This window comes from Rhinopithecus bieti, unplaced genomic scaffold, assembly GCF_001698545.2.
Source record: "Rhinopithecus bieti isolate Rb0 unplaced genomic scaffold, ASM169854v2 scaffold_73885, whole genome shotgun sequence".
Taxonomy (NCBI): Eukaryota; Metazoa; Chordata; class Mammalia; order Primates; family Cercopithecidae; genus Rhinopithecus; species Rhinopithecus bieti.
Window position 1 is genome coordinate 29,206 of NW_016827416.1, and position 18,484 is coordinate 47,689.

Consider the following 18,484-nt stretch of genomic DNA (forward strand, 5'->3'; position numbering starts at 1 on the left):
AAAAAAAAAAAAAAAAAAAAAGCACAATTAAAAAGGTATATAAAAGATAACTGATTAAAATTTTTAAAATGTATACACAGGGAAATACTGGAAGAAAATAGATTTAAAAATTTAAAGCTATTATTTCTAAGTAATAGGATTAGTGGGTAATTTTGTACTGTATACTTTACAATTTTGTGTTTTTTCAAGCTCCTAGAATTTAAGGAAATAACAATAAATGAAATTGGATTAAGTGGGGCAGGTACATCATTTTATTAGATGAAAGACTCAATATTTAAAATTTTAACTATACCTAGTTAAATCTAAAAAAAGCTCTATGGGAATTTTGAAACCTAGAAAATAATTATGAGATTCTTCTGGGAAAACGTATGTTCACAATTACCCAGGAAAATTCTGAAAAAGAATGAAGTGGAAGGATATTGTTCCTGATATTCAAACATAAAAGGTATGATTCTAGCACCAGAGAAGCCGATAAATCATAGTATTACAGCAGAGCCCCTATAAGACCAAAATATATTTAGGAACTTCATATAATGACAAAAGTGACATTGTGAATTACTTGGTAGAGTATGAATTATTATTTATTGTTGTTCAGTTAGCAAGGTAATTGTTTGAGTGAAAAATTAAATCCTTAAGTCATAACGTATTGCAAAGTATTAATCGCTTTCACTGGGATTTGGGATCTAAATATTAAAATATTATAAATATGCTAAGATGAAATACGTGACTATTTAATAACTTTTAGATTACCAACTCATACCTTTTCTAATAATTTCCACACTTTTAAGATTTAAATACTAAGAAAAATGAAACTGCAAAAAACCTAAGAGACAATAGAAATACTCTTCTATCCTTGAGGCGGAAGGCCTTTTAAGGATAACATCAAACCCAAGCAACACAAATTGATATAAAGAATTAACAAAATCTTTAAACTCCTTAAGGCAAAATTTTAAAGCTTCAAAATAAATCATAAGCTCAGAGAAATATTTCTAAGGTTCAAAAATAAATTATAAGCTCAGAGAAATATTTCCAGTACACAACAATAGATTAATAGTTGTATTAAGAAAGGAACTCCTACAAAGCAGTCATAAAAAAGATGAACACCAGCTTAGGAAAACTCAAAGAAGAAAGTGAAAGGCAATGTACAAAAGAACTACATGGGAAAATACGCTTTTAACATGTTAAACCTTATAGTAATTAAATAAGCAAAAATGTCAAAAGAAACAATTTCATTTATTATATTGGCAAAGATTAAAAAGAATAACATGTACTAGAGAAGGTATGGGAAAAGAGACACATTCACATATTGCTGCTCACAGCATGAACTGGTGCAACCTTTCTAGAGCACAAATTTGATGATACACATACCCTTTAACCAGGCAAGTTTAATTCTAAAAGTACATCCAATGAAAATAATTAGTTAAGTGTGAAAAATGTATGTTCAAGAATAGCTCCTGCAATGCTGTTTATAAGGGAAACAGTTATTGAGTGGTGATTAAGAGCTTGGAGCTGAGGAGCCAGGCCTTCTGGATTCAGAATCCTGACTCTAACCTCTTACTGGTCATGTGACCTTACACAGGTTAAACTTTCTGTGCTTCAAGTTTCCTCACGTGTAGCGATAATAATAGTACCTGCCTCATAGGGTTTTGAGGATAAAATGAAGAAATATATAAAAAGCATCTATAACATTACCAGGAAGCTAGTAAGAATTCAATAAATATTGCCTATTATTATTATTATTATTGCCAAAAAGAAAAAAAGTAATTGGCCGGGCATAATGGCTCACCCCTGTAATCCCAGCATTTTTGGAGGCCGAGGCAGGTGGATCACGAGGTCAGGAGTTTGAGACCAGCCTGACCAATATGGTGAAACCCTGTCTCTACTAAAAACACAAAAATTAGCCAGGCATGGTGGCACACACCTGTAATCCCAGCTACTCAGGAGGCTGAGGCAGAAGAATCACTTGAACCCAGGAGGTGGAGGATGCAGCGAGCCGAGATTGTACCACTGCACTCCAGCCTGGGTGACAGAGCAAGACTCCATCTCAAAAAAACAAAAAAGTAATTAATTTTTCTAATTGTATTCTAAATGCAATTTATAGAATGGCTTAAATAAATTGTATTGCTCTAAAGATCAGAATTTTATGCTGTCGTTAAAAATGATGATGTAGAATTACATGTATAAGCATGAGACATGTCATGATAAACAATAGTATGTTTTTCAATCAAGGTTATAAAGTAGTATTACTTTATTATCCCATCTTTAATCATGTCAGCATGCAGACAAAACAAAATGAAAACACATAAACTGACATGTGGGGATTAAGTCTGGTTTAAAAGCTGACGTGTGAACAGAGATTAAGTCTGGTTAGTAGAATAATGGATGGTTTTTATTTTATCTTTATACTGTGGGGAATTTTGTCCGAAAACATTTTTTTTTGGCCATGAGTATATGTTACTTTTGTAATAAAAATAAATTTATACACATTTTGAAAAGAAATTTTAAGTAGCAAGCCAATTATCACAGTTACAAGTGGCAGTAGGATTGCCAGCACAGAACTACAGGCAATAAAATAGGTGCTACATAAGGCTGGTGCAGATTTAGGCAGAGAAAGGCCAAACTTTCCAATCACCCATTCTTTAATATTCCAAAAACATATTTATAGAGAATATCAATAACAAATATAATTACGCTAAAAATTAAGTGAAAATTTTGCATTTTATAAACAGATAACAGGTTATAAATATATGAATATGTGAGACTAGGGTTTGGCTTAATTTTTTAAAATTTCAACTATTTATACTTTTCAATCCAAATTACCAGTTTCTAAAAGTAACTTTTGTGTTGCAAACCAAATATAGCTGTTTAACAGTGATTAGCAGGTAAAATGGCAGCAACATTATAATATCTCGTTATATATCATGCTCGCGTCTACAAATTTAGCTGATCTCATCTAATATTTACTGATGTATTAAACTCTAACTTATTGTGATGTTTTTCCGCAAGACTTGAAGACCAATAGCAGTTGTAAAACTTTTTTGGTGCTGCCACTAAGAAAAAAATGTAACATCTTGGATAGAAGAATAAGTAGAAGGGCTTATCATTCAAAATATGAAACTGATTTATCTTTGAAAGTTTCAGGAATACTTACAAAATTACTTTTTATCTTATTGGTTAGTACTGAAACACTTGTTTCAAGGAATAGAATTAATTTACATATCTATAGACAAAAGGCACAGGACGCAGAGATATTAAGTAGAATTTGATCAAAATGACGTACTCATCAGTAGCAATAGCAAATTTAATTATTAGAGATTAAAGACACAGATGTAATCAAATTGTACAAACTAAGTGTGCACAATGAGTTTAATGCAAAGTGCTAAGAATACTAACAGACAAAAAAACCCAGAACCAAAAGCCAAGGCTTTGGTCTGTTCATCAATATCACTTAACAATCAGATTTTTAAATACACTCTAAACAATGGCAAATAAAAACTGTTATGCATCTTGTGAAAGAGCTGTGCACACTTTACATTATTTCACATCCCTCCTTGCCTCCTTTTCTCACCCACCCTGCCTGGTATCCCTGCTGTCAAAATAATACACCAACGTCCTCATCATTGCCTTGTTTTCTTTCAGTTTCTTTAGAACCCGCTCTAAGGCACTGTGCACCTAATGATGCAGGAGACAGTTCTAATACATTAGGAAAATATATTTTCTTAAGATTAGGTGAGAGATTTTACACTTTAAGAATATTTAAGGATAACATTGGGTATGTATGAGATTCATTATATTAGAAATACCTAAATATTTCTTATTTGCTAGTACAAAGACACATAACAGTTTGCTCAACAGATGCTTTGCTTGGCAGTCTGGAATTCCCCAGATAAGCTGCAAGGAGAAGCCATGGGATGAAGAAACATTTAATGTGTTCCATGGGAAGAAGAAAAAAATCCATGTTTCCTCCTGACTCCTATTTAACTGTTCTAGATTTCCAGGCATATGCCATGACTCTGATACCCCATCAGAAATTAAGATCTGAGTCTAGGGTTCAAAAGTGATGGCGGAAGCCAGAAACTCTGAGCAGGTGGCTGGTTGACCCAGCTATAAGGCAGAAGCCAAAGAGAAAAATCCAGCATTCCCAAGGCAGGAGAAAGGTTCAAGCCTGGTGGCAGCAGATTGGTCTGGAATGGGGGTAGAGTCAAGGCAATCTGAGGAGGTCAGAAGGTGTCTGATACAAATACTAAGTTGAAGAAGTTGGCTTGTGTTGGGAAATTTTATTGGGCAAGAACATTTTCTATTCCATTAAATATTAACAAGCATACTCAATACCGTGAGAAGCTTGTTTTAAGTGAGAACTATGACAACTGAGGTAAGAGGAATGTCATGTCTTCTATCTCATGTTTTTAAAGAGCCCCTGGTTCACTAAGTAGTATGATGGGCAGAACCCATAAAACCTGATCTTTCCCTTAATGCAGTTTTAAATGTATTTAATTAAATGTACATGGATTCCAACACCACTCAGTCAATTGCTTACTATGTACGAGAACTTTCTCTTACAGTTTCACTTAAATTTCAAAGCAAACTCTGTGGGTTCTGTTTTACAGAATATTTAACAGGAAAATAAACAATGCAGGTCAAATCTACCTGCATTAGTAGAATAAGGACTACTAATTGGCAGAATAAGAACTAGACTAACTTCCTTTTATATGTCATGCTCTCCAAACCACTGAAAATCCAATACTCATTGTAATAACTATCACAACTTATGAAAAGCAATTCCTGCTAATTCCTAAGAACAATAAAGTATTCAGGAGGACGTTTATTTGTCTTAGAAACTGGAATATTGAGGATTTCCTTAGAAAAATCATATACAACATATATAGCTCACAGTCCAAGGTTTAATGAATTTTTAAAAGAAAATATTTGTTCTATGAGGTGATGCCCAGGTGTCTCCTTCATGCCAGAAATATTCATTATCCACCCCATCCCACTGAAAGTGCTGCCTGCTTATGGCTCATGGCCAAGTCCCACTTCTGAGACTACACCATGTCCCTGGCACGGATCACCTCCAGTGATTGATGGAAATAGGGTAAAGAGACTAAACCCTTTGATTCAATTAGGGATTAATCTGAAAGGTCATCCTATCTTCTAAGCTCCCCTGGGACTGAATGAATCCTGTGTTACAACTTCATGGCAGTTCAACGTATGCCTAATCCTACCTTTGTCTATTCCTTATAGGTATAAGGAAAGAATGGTTCCAAAAAGTACTACCCAATGAAACTTCTGCTTGAAAACTTAGTCTCAGAGTTATATCTTGGATAACCCAACCTATTAAATGAAGTGGTAAAATAATAGTGAAAATGAGGAGACAAAGTAATACTGAGAGGAAAATTAGAGTTTTAAGTGTGATTATGATGGATAAAAGAGACTAAAAATAAATAAAATAAGTATTCAACAAGGAAAAATAAAACCTGAGGCCCTAATAGGAAAATGGCAAAAGACACCAACAGGTATATGAGGAAAAAGACATATGGCCCTTAAATACAAGTAAAAATGTTTAGTTTCATTTATAAGAAAACACATGTGCTATACTGGTATTAGTAATGAGCAATCTGAAAATAAAACTGAGAAAACAATTACATCTAGAATAGCACCTAAAAGAAAAAAATACTTAAGAATAGATTTAACAAAATAATTGCAAAACTTCTACCCTGAAAACCATAAAACATTATTGAAACAAATTAAAGACCTAAGTAAATGGAAAAATATTTCATGCTTACATATTGGGAGATTTAATTTTGCTAAAATGGCAATAAAGTACTCTCCAAATTGATCTACAGATTCAACAGAACATCCTATCAAAATACTAGCTAACTTTTTTGTAGAAATTTACGAACTGATCCTAAAATTTGTATAGAAATACAATGAAATCAGACTAGCCAAAACAATCTTGAAAAGAAGAACAAACTTGGAGTACTGAAACTTCATGATTTCAAAACTCATTAAAAAGCTACAGAGTTATCAAAATACTATGGTACTGAAATAAGAATAGATATACAGATCAATGGAATAGAACTATCAGTTCAGAAAGAAGCCCCAATAATTGTGGTCAGCTTATTTTTGACAAGGGTGCTGAGATAATTCAATGGGGAAAAACAATCTTCAACAAATGATGCTAGGACAACTGGACAGCCACATGCAGAGGAATGAAGTTGGACTCCTTTATACCATTCACAAAAGTTAACTCCAAAGTAACTCCATAGACCTAAACGTAACAGTCAGAACTATAAAACTCTTAGAAGAAAAGATGAATAAATCTTCATGACCTGGGTTAGCCAAAACTTTCTCAGGTACAACACAAAAAGCATAAGTGACAAAAGAAAAAACAGATACATTGGACTCCATCAAAAATAAATACCTCTGTGCTTGAAAGGACACGATCAAGAAAATGAAAAGGCAACTTACAGAATAGGAGAAAATATTTACAAATCCTGTACCTGATAAGGAATTTGTATGCAAAGTATATAAACAACTGTAATAACTCAATAATAAAGACAAATAAATCAACTTAAAAATAGGCAGATCTGAATAAACATTTCTCCAAAATATACAAGTGGCCAATAAGCACATGAAAATATTCAATTTCTTTAGTAATCAGGGAAATGCAAATCAAAACCAAAATGAAATAGTGTTTCATTCCCACAGGAATGGAATCAAAAAGATATTAACAAGGTTTGACAAGGATGTAAAGAAATTGGTTCGCCCATACATTGCTGATGGAAATGTACATGGCCATGTGTCTTTCTCTTCATATATTTTTGTCTTTTGTCATTTTCCTATTAGGTCCTCAGGTTTTATTTTTCTTTGAATATCTATTTTATTTTAGTCTCTTTCTGCATGATAAGCACATCCCATTGCTAATGGGAATATATGAGGGAACAAATGCATGAGGGAATGTAAAATGGTACAGCCACTTCAGTAAACATTTTGGTAGTTCCTCAAAATTTTAAACAGCTACCATGAGACCCAATAATTCTACTCCTAGTTATATACCCAAGACAAATGAAGACATAATTCCACACATGGACATGTACACAAATGTTCATAGCAGCATCATTTGAAATAGCCAGAAACTAGAAGTAACACAAATACCCATCAACTAATGAATTGATAAACACATCAACTGGTATATCTCTACATTGAAATATTATTCTGCCATAAAAGGAATGATGTACTGACACATGCTACAAAATGGATGAGCCTTAAAGACATTTTGCTAAGTGAAAGAGTCCAATCAGAAAAGAACACACATTGTATGGCTCCATTTCTATGAAATGTCCAGAATAGGCAACTCTCTAGACACAGAAAGTAGATAAGTGGTTGCCTAGAACCAGGTTGTCGTGGGGAGTGATTAGGAAGAAATGGGAAGTAAGTGCTAACAGCACAGCATTTCTTTTGGGGATGATAAAATATTCTAAAAGTGACTGTGGTGATGGTTCCACAATTCTGTACTTATTCAAAACCAACAAATTATATACTTCACATGGCAAATTGTAGGGTATATAAACGGTGTCTCAATAAAACTCTTAAAACTTAAAAAATCCACACTGGGATATCACATCTGACCTATTAGACTGGCAAGACTTCAAAATTTTCACAAAATCCTCTTGGCAAGACTGAAAAACAGAGACTCTTGCATGCTGCTAATAGACATGTAACACTGACTCATCCTCTATGGAGGGGAATTGGGACTATCTAAAGATATGGTGGCATTTGTTCTTTGACCCAGAAATCTCACATCTAGGAATTAATCTTGGTGATACATATGCACAAGTTTATTTGATGCGGGATCATACCTAACAATAAAAGATTGGAAACAAATGACGATCAGAAAAGTACCATTGACTAAAATTTACTTCGTCCAAGCAATGAAGTAATACACAAGCACAAAAAAGAGTAAAAAAATAAACTGTTGGAATGATCTCTAAGATTTGCAGATAAAAAGCAAAGTGAAGAACAGTGTAAGGAAGACATAGAAATAAGAATGAACACATATAGACATCACATAATATACATAATGTAACTACATATACACATTTATTTTACAAAAGAAACATTGAAGGATAAGACGGAAACTAATAAAAATGTTTTCCAAAGACAGCAAGAGGTTGAACAGTATAGAAAGAATGATAAAAGGGAAACTTCTGAGTAAACCTCTTTCTCTATGCATAATTTTCACTTTTTTTTTCTTTTTTTCTTTTTTGAAATTGAGTCTTGCCCTATCTCCCAGTCTGCAGTACAGTGGCACGGTATCAGCTTACTGCAACCTCCACTTCCCAGGTTCAAGTGATTCTCATGCCTCAGCCTCTCAAGTAGCTGCGATTACAGGCACCTGCCACCACATCTGGCTAATTTTTGTATTTTTAGTAGAGATGGGGTTTCACCATGTTGGTCAGGCTGATCTCAAACTCCTGACCTCAAGTGATCCACCTGCCTTGGCCTCCCAAAGTGGTGGGATTACAGGCTTGAACCACTGTGCCAGGCCAATTTTCATGTTTAAGCCATGTAAATGTTATAAAAATTTAAACAAAATTACATTGAAAAGGAAAAGAAGCGCTGCAGTCCAAAACTGGAAACAAGTGAACTCAATTATATGCCAAATGGAGAAGACAACCACCCTTTACTTTGAATACATACTCTTAGCCAGATATAGGGACAATACAGACTGCCAGATGTCTTAAACATTACTCAATGGTTTCCCTGATGTTGTGACACTTTACATCTATACATAAAATACACATTTTATGTACGCTGTGGAGAAAAGCAAATAAATATCCTTATTTTTTAGGAAGCAAGATTTTTCACTGTCAGTATGGAGTTACAAATATGAAATCAAAGTAGTTAAGAAAGAATATTATAATGTTAAAATTAAACTCAAAATATCAATATAAATCCATTATTTCTTCCATTCAGTCATTCCATCATTCAAGTATTCATTTCTTTCTTTATTTCCTTGCTCTAGAAGTCATTAAGACCTAAATACAAATAACTTAGCACCCAGATCTTGGCTTCCAAATATAATTCTTCTACAAAAGAAACCAAAGCCCCTTGGAGAAATGGTTAATTCCATCCTGAGACATCATCTTCAGCTAGAAAGGTAGGAAATACTATTACAGGGTTTTGTCAAAAGGACACAGTTGCCAGCCTAAAGGGACTCCCACAACTGCCAAATTTGGGATAATATGAGCACAGGAAAATTTAATATTGTTCATTCCCCACTGACAAGGGAAAGCTCTTCTTTATAGAAGAGTATCACTAAAAGAAATAGAAAAAAAAGATACTAGTAGAGTTTAAAAATCAACATTCTACAACCCAAAGAGAAAAAACTGAATCAGGCTAGGATGATCAATAGACAATCAAATGGATAGTGAATTGGGAGGAATATGCATTTGCATGATGCCCAAGTAGTCACCTAATGAATTACTTGCTAACTGCAAAGGGAGTGCCACAGCCCTACAATAGAGAGATTTGAAAGCAATGACTTTAACTAACAAAGCAAAGTAAGCATCAATAAGTGTGAGACAACTTAACATTACATGGCTTCTAATGGGATACAACATTAAGGATACAATATTGCTGATAAAGTATTCTGGCCAAAAAATCTGAATATAACTAAGATTTTATATCTGACTTATAGATTATAGTAGATTCAGAGAATAGAAAAACAACTTAACCACACCACAAGAAAATAATCAGACAAATTCACACTGTACAATATTCCACAGGATGATGTCTGGTTTCTTAAAAACTCAATGTGGTTGCATCAGGAAAAACAGCTAAGGTACGCTGCGCTTAACACCTAGGTGTTGCAGCAAACCACCACGGCACATGTCTACCTGTGTAACAAACCTACACATCCTGCACATGTATCCAGAAACTTAACATAAAATTAAATTAAAAATTTTTCAAAAGTCAATGTGGTAGAAAAAAAAGTTGTGGTTAAACACAAACGAAACAACCATGTGGGCACCCCTGCACATGGGTGTGCACACATGGAAGGACTGTTCTTTATTAAGACAAACTAAAGAGACCTAACAACTAAGAAGAATGGATGAACCATTGGATCCTCTTCTGAGAAAAATAAATTGTGACAAATTGGGATACTTAAATGGACTCTCCAAATGATATGATGGAATTGTCCATTTTCTTAGGCATAATAAACATATTGTGGTTATATAGCAAAAGTCCTCATTTTAAGGATGCATGATTAAGTATTTAACAGTGAAATAGCTGAGGTCTGCAACTTAGTTTCAAATGGTTCAACAAAAAATACATATTTACATATATATACAGAGATAAAGCACATTTATTTCATCTAGTTAATGAGAAAATGTATAATCTAAGTTATGCTCCTTCAAATTGTATGACTGAAATTTTTCATATTATGAAAACAGGGGAAAAGCTTGAAAAAAACCAGTTAAGTTCTAGTAAATTGATAAATATGAAAATAGGAGTTAATGAAATAGAAAATGTTAAGGCAAATTTATTCAATAAAGTTAAAAATGGATTATTTGAGAAGAATAATAAACAAAAAGCTTGGCTACTCTGGCCAGGATAAATAGTGAGAAGGCAAAATTAACATTAGAAAAGAGAAAGAAGATGTAACAACAGACAAGAAAATTTAAAAATTTAAACGAATTATTGTATAATCTTATACCACATACATTTCAAAAGCTACATGAAGGTCGGCCTGTAATCCCAGCACTTTGGGAGGTGGAGGTGGGAGGTTCACTTGAGGTCAGGAGGTCGAGACCAGCCTGGCCAACATGGTGAAACCCCGTCTCTACTAAAAACCCCAAAATTAGCTGGGTATGGTGGCAGGCGCCTATAATCCCAGCTACTCAAGAGACTGAGGCAGGAGAATCACATGAACCCAGGAGGCAGAGGTTGCAGTGACCCAAGATTTCACCACTGCACTCCAACCTGGGTGACAGAGCCAGACTCTAAAAAAAAAAAAAAAAAAAAGCTACATGGCTACATTAAATGACTGACCTTTTAGGTAAATGACTGATCTGTTAGGTAAATGGAATTTGCAAAAATGCTAAAACTAGCTAAGCATTAGTTTAAAAACCTGAGTTGGCCAGGCACAGTGGCTCATGCCCGTAATCCCAGCGCTTAGGGAGGTTGCCGCAGGTGGATTGCTTGAGCCCAGAACCAGCCTAGGTGACATGGTGAAACCCTGCCTCTACAAAAAATATAAAAACTAATCGGGCATGGTGGCATGTGCCTGTAGTCCCAGCTACTCAGGAGGCTGAAGTGAGAGGATTGCTGGAGCCCAGAGGGTGGAGGTTGCAGTAAGCCAAGATCGTACCACTGCACTCTAGCCTGGGTAACAGAGCGAGACTCTGTCTCAAAAAGAACCAAACAGGTTAAATTGGTATATGTTATTTTATGTATATTTTATAACAATAGAAAAACTGTAAAACCATACTAATTAGAACCTATAATAAACACTCATTACTAATTAACATTCTGACTCACTAACTGGAGCAGATTACCAGAAATTCCAGATCAAGTCCAATTTCTAAGTTAGTAATGAGGTATGGATCTGTGTTTAATGCTTACTAAATAAGCATTCTATTTACAAATTCATTTTTACCTGTTCTAGAATCTAGGTTTCAGAATTATTCAACAATTTTCTACTTACACGTTTCTCACATGTAAGTCACCAAACAAAGGTTTACTGGGCAGAACAAATATAAGAATAAATATAGACTTTTTACTATCACGGAGCTTCTGAATAAGACAAAAATTAGTGGATCCTGTATCTGAGATATTTATTCACGACACCCTAATATATCCTGTGAAATGCCACTATTTAAAAGTTAACATCTTTAGAATTACAATCAGGATAGTTATTAAGGTAGAACATCTACCTAAATTAGGCTGTGAATGACCTGGAACCCTGTAGTCACTAGGATGTAAACTAGAATCTATATTTAGACAATGATTCTAAGGACTGTAATATTACTAGTTCTGGGCAGCTGAATAAGCCTGTATATTAATGAAGTGGAGAAGTAGATATGCTATTAAAAAAAAAGTTGCTGAGTTTCTGAGAGTTTTTGGAGTGTGAATGTTCTCTCTCTCCCTTCTCATAACTAGAAGGAATGTATTTGATCAGAAGTGATTAACAGGAGAGTTAAAAGCAAAGTCCCTGGATTGCAGGATCATATTTCACGTATCAAAAATTAAAGAGCTTTATGGAATAAGAAGAAGAATAAAATATGAAGCTTTACAAATGTTCCTGTGACTAGCAACAAAGAATCTACTAACACAGACTAGTTTATTTCCAGTAAATGAAGCTGAAGTTATATTTTTCTGATACTGGCACAGTCTGTTCAAAATTTTCCATCTATTGGCAATAATTTGAACTTTATTACTATTTAAAAAATTATTCACTATGTCATACTCCTTCTCTTTCTGCTAATCAACATTTCTGATTACAGATTTTTTAAATGCCCCTTTTAGTTAAAATATAACTTATTTCCAGATTTTAAAATAAGGCTATTTGATTTATAGCAAATTATAGTTTTGTAAAAAGGGCATAGCTGCTTTCTTCAAATTGGGATAAAAACAGGGCTAACATGCCCAAGAACAAGATACAACTTCTCCAACATAAGCTGGCTGAATTTTCAGACTGAAATATGCTTCTACATCCCAGTAATTTCAGACAGTAGTAAACACAAAGGGGGACATGATGATATTAACAGCAAAACTCCACTAACTTACTGAAAGCAATTTGGCCCAAATACAGTGGCGAGATTGTGAACATTCATGCGATTCTGCATATGATGCTTGGCTACTTTTGTCAAGAACTGGCAAAGGTACTTGAGGAGGCAGTAGTGGGTGTCTGGCAGCTCTTTTATTAAGTCTCTTAAGCTACTCTCCTGAACATCATTTCTGCCATCTGGAAAAAAAAAAAAAAGAATAAAATGTTCTCAGGTATATTTCACAGTAACAACAACAAAAGCACATAGGTGTAATACATTCTAACATTTTATTCAGAAAAAAACTCTTGAGACACTGAGATAGGCCTTGCGTATTTGACTTTATGTTAAAGAATTACTAACTTAAGCAAGAAATATAAAAAACCACAAGGTTTATTCAGTGCACAAAACAGGTTTGTGTTTCAATTTAATGTTTTTGTCCCCAAATTAAGACAATGGTTAGGTTTTTGATCCACAGTGGAATCTTCCATTTGATTTTTGTCTTCAAGTTTGTCAAAACCAGAATTCTCTTGAATAAAATATGGTATGAGAGACCTTCAAGGGATACCATGGGGGATGCTAAACTTAGTGATCAGGATACTGTACACAGAGAAAACTGAAGGAAACTTTTAATTCCTAAACAGCTTTTTAATCTTGACAAAGATTATCTCCTTGATTAATCTCTAGTCAGACTTCTCTGAGCTTTTTTTCAACTAAGCCCTGTTCTGGGCATACCCTCAAGAGTCCACTTTTAGTAAGAATACTGCTAAGTCAGTCCAGCCAAAATCCCCACCCTTCATATCTGATAACCCTCCATATCTGACCAAATTACTCATTTCCTACCATCCTCCAAATGATGTCTGATCACCTTAGCCTGTCTTTAGCAAGAAACTTGTTAGGTCTGTTTAGCCATAATCTCTCCTGACCCTTGAGGTTTTTCCTCTTAGTAATTTTCCACCCACTGACTGCTGCCTATCCCAACCCTGCTATATAGTCATGTAATTACAACTTTCCCTTGTATTCCAAGTTGAGCTGAATCTCTCTGCCCCACTGCAAAACCCCAAATGCAGTAGTTCCTCTAGCTATTGTAATAGTCCTGAATAAAGATTGTCTTACTGTTCTTTAACAAGTTTCAGAATGAATAATATCTTTTTTTTTTTTTTTTTTGAAGGAGTCTCGCTCTTGTCACCCAGGCTGGAGGGCCATGGTGCGATCTCAGCTCACTGCAACCTCTGCCTCCTGGGTTCAAGCAATTCTCTTGTCTCAGCCTCCTGAGTAGCTGGGATTGATTACAGGTGTGCACCACCATGCCCGGCTAATGTTTGTATTTTTAGTAGAGACAGCATTTCGCCACGTTGGCCGGGCTGGGGCCTCCCAAAGTGCTGGGATTACAGGCGTGACCCACTGCACCTGGCCAGAATAACTTTTTCTTTAACAACATCTAACATGTCATATGGTTCAGAATTTGATATATGTTTCTCATACAAAAGACTAATAACCCAGCATACACCCCAAAATGTCTAATGATATATCAAAATTCATAGGCATACATATGAAAAGTTTCTCTCAAGTCTCAAAGATTTGTTTTGCCAATACTCAAATACAGTAAAATTGCTAAGTTTTGTGACTTTAATGCTTTCTCTCAGAAGAAAATAAAAATATTTTATAACAAATACAGTAGTTTAGAGGAATGACTACAATCCATTACCTTAACAGATATCTAAGAGAATAAAATGTAATTCACTTATAATTAATACGCAGTTGTATTGCTTACATAATTCAGCTTTAGCCAGTTAAGTGAAGAAGAAGAAACAGAAGAATGAAGGAAATGAGATACAAAATCAGACAATTCATCAGTGTTACAAAGCACCTGGATAACATAATGCTACACACAGGAAGTGAAAACATATAGCGAATCAGACACAGTGACACTGACAGGCTTCAAAGCACAAGATCAGAATGAAGGCTCAAGTCATTTCTGGGGTGAGGAACCTGGTTCTGCTACCTACTACCTATGTGACCTACGTTATATTGTTTATAATGACTGTTTTCCACTGCACTATGACCTTAAATAGCAGAGATATACAAGATGCAAAAATAATTAAGTTGGAGTATTAAGAACTAATTGGAGATACCCATTTCTCATGCCTTTATATTATAAAAATAAATAATGAACCAAGAGAAAATGTTCTGTCTTCTTTTTTATAGTGACTAATTCAAAGTAAGTCTATGGGATGTTTTCATGGGTGTTTGCTCTCTGTTTAAAATTGTGGTCTGATTGTCAGCATTTAAAGATACAAGCAACAGCATTACAACAGCCTTGACAATCAGCCTCTGGCTTTCTGGCTCTGAAATGAAACCTCAAACCATAAGGGATGCAATGTGTAAAGACACCAGGTCAAATAAAATGAAGATTCAAAATAGTTATGAATTTATGACAATAACATCTTTGAAAAAGTAGCAGCATTTTCATCATTTTCCAACTTTTGAAATACGATAAACAATTTTTCCAGGAAATAAAATTGCCAAATAATAGGAAGGGAGACAGATGTATTTAGAGTTTCACGTTTAGCAAAATAACATAAAATTGTTTATGGCAGCTGGGCGCAGTGGTTCACGTCTGTAATCCCAGCACTTTGGGAGGCTGAGGTGGGCAGATCACAAGGTCAGGAGTTTGAGACCAGCGTGAACAACATGATGAAACCCTGTCTCTACTAAAAATACAAAAATTAGTGGGGCATGGTGGCGTGCACCTGTAATCCCAGCTACTCACGAAGCTGAGGCAGGAGAATTGCTTGAACCTGGGAAGTGGAGGTTACAGTGAGCCGAGATCGCGCATTGCACTCCAGCCTGGGCTACAGAGTAAGACTCTGCCTCAAAAACAAACAAAAAAAATCATTATGGCCTGAATGGAAGAATCACTAAACATATTCTCAAAAGTCAAAAGTAACTGAAAAAGAAATATCTTATATCTACCTCCTTCCATTTCCACAGCATTTTTGTCTCCTGTGATTGAAGATAGATTCATGGATTCCTGGAATCACCCACTGGGCAAGGATGTGAGTGTCCTCTACATCAGTGGCTTTGACAGCAGCACACCCACATTTATAATTTACCTCTTGAATCCCTGTTCAAATACACTAACAGTAAAGACCTTAATTTATTAGCATGATATTTTGCCTCATCTCTTTTCATACAGATTAATTATGTATCTGCATTTTGTAAAGTGTTTCCAGAAATATCTGGTAAATATTACCATTACTGCCAGCCTGCTGCAACCCTACAAATAAGATTTCCTACATATGAGAATAATAACTGCTCAACACCTTCAGAGGAGGCTTGCAGAAGAATGCCTAGGGTAGCAGCATGGAGGCAGTGGTGGCACAACTGTGCCTATCAGGAAGATGCCTTCTGACGCTTGCGAGAAAGAAAGCTCATAGTAATTGCCAGGGTGTGGTGGCTCATGCCTGTAATTCCAGCACTTTAGGAGGCCAAGGCAGGCGGATTCCTTCAGCTTGGGAGTTCAAGACCAGCCTGGGCAACATGTGAAACCCCATCTCTACAAAAAATGCAAAAATTAGCTAAGTGTGTCCGCACATGCCTGTCGTGCCTCCAACCAGCTACTTGGGAGACTGAAATGGGAGGATCACTTGAGCTTGGGGAAGTCAAAGCTGAAGTGAGCCATGATCACGCCACTGCACTCTAGCCTGGGTGACAGAGACTCTGTCAAAAAAAAAAAGTTCCTAATAATTACTTTGCTATGGCTTTATGTTTTGATTTATTGATATCTAAATACAATAAACACTGCCTTACACACTCATGCTCTTGTATTTACATTGATAATTATGATGACTCACTTAAGGTCTCACATGATAAATGAGAGTTCACAATGCTTCTATTTTTGTTTACATGCATCCAAAATGTACATTTGTTGCACACTATGTATGATGTTTATCACACACTTTCTATGTGTCTAATATTCTCTAACACCAGGGAGACAGCATTAAACAACACTGTGATGGTTAATATTGAGTATCAACTTGACTGGATTGAAGGATGCAAAGTATTGTTCCTGGGTATGTCTGTGAAGGTGTTGCCAAAGGAGATTAACATTTGAGTCAGTGGACTGGGAGGGGCAGACCCACCCTCAGTCTGGGTGGGCATCTAATCAGTTGCCAGTGCGGCTAGAATAAAAGCAAACAGAGGAACACGTAAGGACTAGACTGGCTGAGTCTTCTGCCCTCCATCTCTCTCCATTCTGGATGCTTCCTGCTCTTGAACATCAGACTTCAAGTTCTTCAACTTTTGGACCCTTGGTCTTACACTGGACCCACTCTTGGACCCCTGGATTTTCCAGGAGCTCTCAGGCCTTCTGCCACAGACTGAAGGCTGTGCTGTGGGCTTCCTACTTTTGAGGTTTTGGGAATCAGACTGGCTTACTGGCTCTCAGCTTGTAGATGGGCTATTGTGGGACTTTACCTTGTGATCATGTAAGCCAATACTCCTTAATAAGCCTCCTTCATATATCCATCTATCCTATTAGTTCTGTCCCTTTAGAGAATACTAATGGGGCATATTAGTATATGCCCTGACTAATACAAAAAGCAAACTCCATGCTTGTATGAAACATATTCTAATCGAAGGCAAGAAAATTAAAAGATAAATGTTTAAAATATATACGAAGTGGTAACATACATGCTATGAAGAAATAGCAAGCAGGATAAAGTGGAGTAAAGCAGAGTGATGTCAGGGAAGAAGATGTTATTTCACTCAACATGGTCAGGGAGGCCCCTCTGATACCATGACATTTGAGCAGAGCTGAAATAAATAAAGTGTGTAGTAGGCAAGGAAACATACATGCAAAGGGCCTGAGATGAAGGTCCTGGGGCTGGGGCCAAGTGGTGGTGGGTGGGGAGAGTAGCAGGAGATGAAATGGGGAGACGACGCAAGTGGAAAAGGACAGATCATTACCATCTGATTAAATTTGACTAAAAGCTATGGTCTTTTCTTGTTTTGTTTTGTTTTGTTTTCTGTGTGAGGGTTTTGAGCTGTGGGGAGACATGATCTGCCTTGAGGGGGTCACCACTCTGGCTGCTCTGCTGAGTCTAGACTGTAGGGCACATTTGAAAGCAGCAAGATTACTTAAGAGGCTACTGTAACCACCCAGAAGGAAAGGGCCCAGGGCCTGAATCAGGCTGATGCTGGCGGGATGGTTAGACATGGGGACAGATTAAGAATGCAATTTAAATTTGTCTTGTGTTGGAAGATGTTTTATTCATTTAATCATTCTGAAAACATTTATTGAGTGACTACTCTGTGCCAGGCACCATTCCAAGCATTTAAGATAAATCCGTAAACAAAATAAACAGAAAATCCCTACCCACATGGAACCTACCATCTAGCAGGTGAGACATTAGGCAATAAATACAGTAACAGGGCTAGGGGAATTGGGAGTACTTGGATCAGGGTGAAGGCTAGTGATTGAGATTATAAATAAGATTGTCAGGAAGGTCTCCTTGAAATGTAGTTGATATCCGCAGCTAAAGTAAAAAAATCTATAAACTGTCAAATACAAGCTCTTTTAGAGTTGGTGGTTGAGTTTTGACCATCTTTTAAACACTCTCCATGCCGTGCATATTAAAAGAGCTCAAGACATTGTTTTAAAGAATGATACACATTTTTAAGACACACAATAAGACAAACTAACAGGAATA

The 18,484-nt window shown here is 35.8% G+C and overlaps 1 protein-coding gene across 4 annotated transcripts in view; it reads right to left on the reverse strand.

The window, feature by feature from the left end:
• The window catches only part of LOC108523274 (protein FAM13A-like), a 116,748-nt gene that overhangs the window by 29,029 nt on the left and 69,235 nt on the right, over positions 1 to 18,484 (reverse strand). For 2 of the 4 annotated variants that reach the window (XM_017863801.1, XM_017863803.1), the window contains exon 4: positions 12,793 to 12,970. In XM_017863801.1, the coding sequence (XP_017719290.1) occupies positions 12,793 to 12,970 (178 nt within the window). Of the gene's footprint in view, positions 1 to 11,437; positions 12,971 to 18,484 lie in introns of those variants that run through there. The other 2 variants (XM_017863802.1, XM_017863800.1) reach the window with 2 other exon arrangements.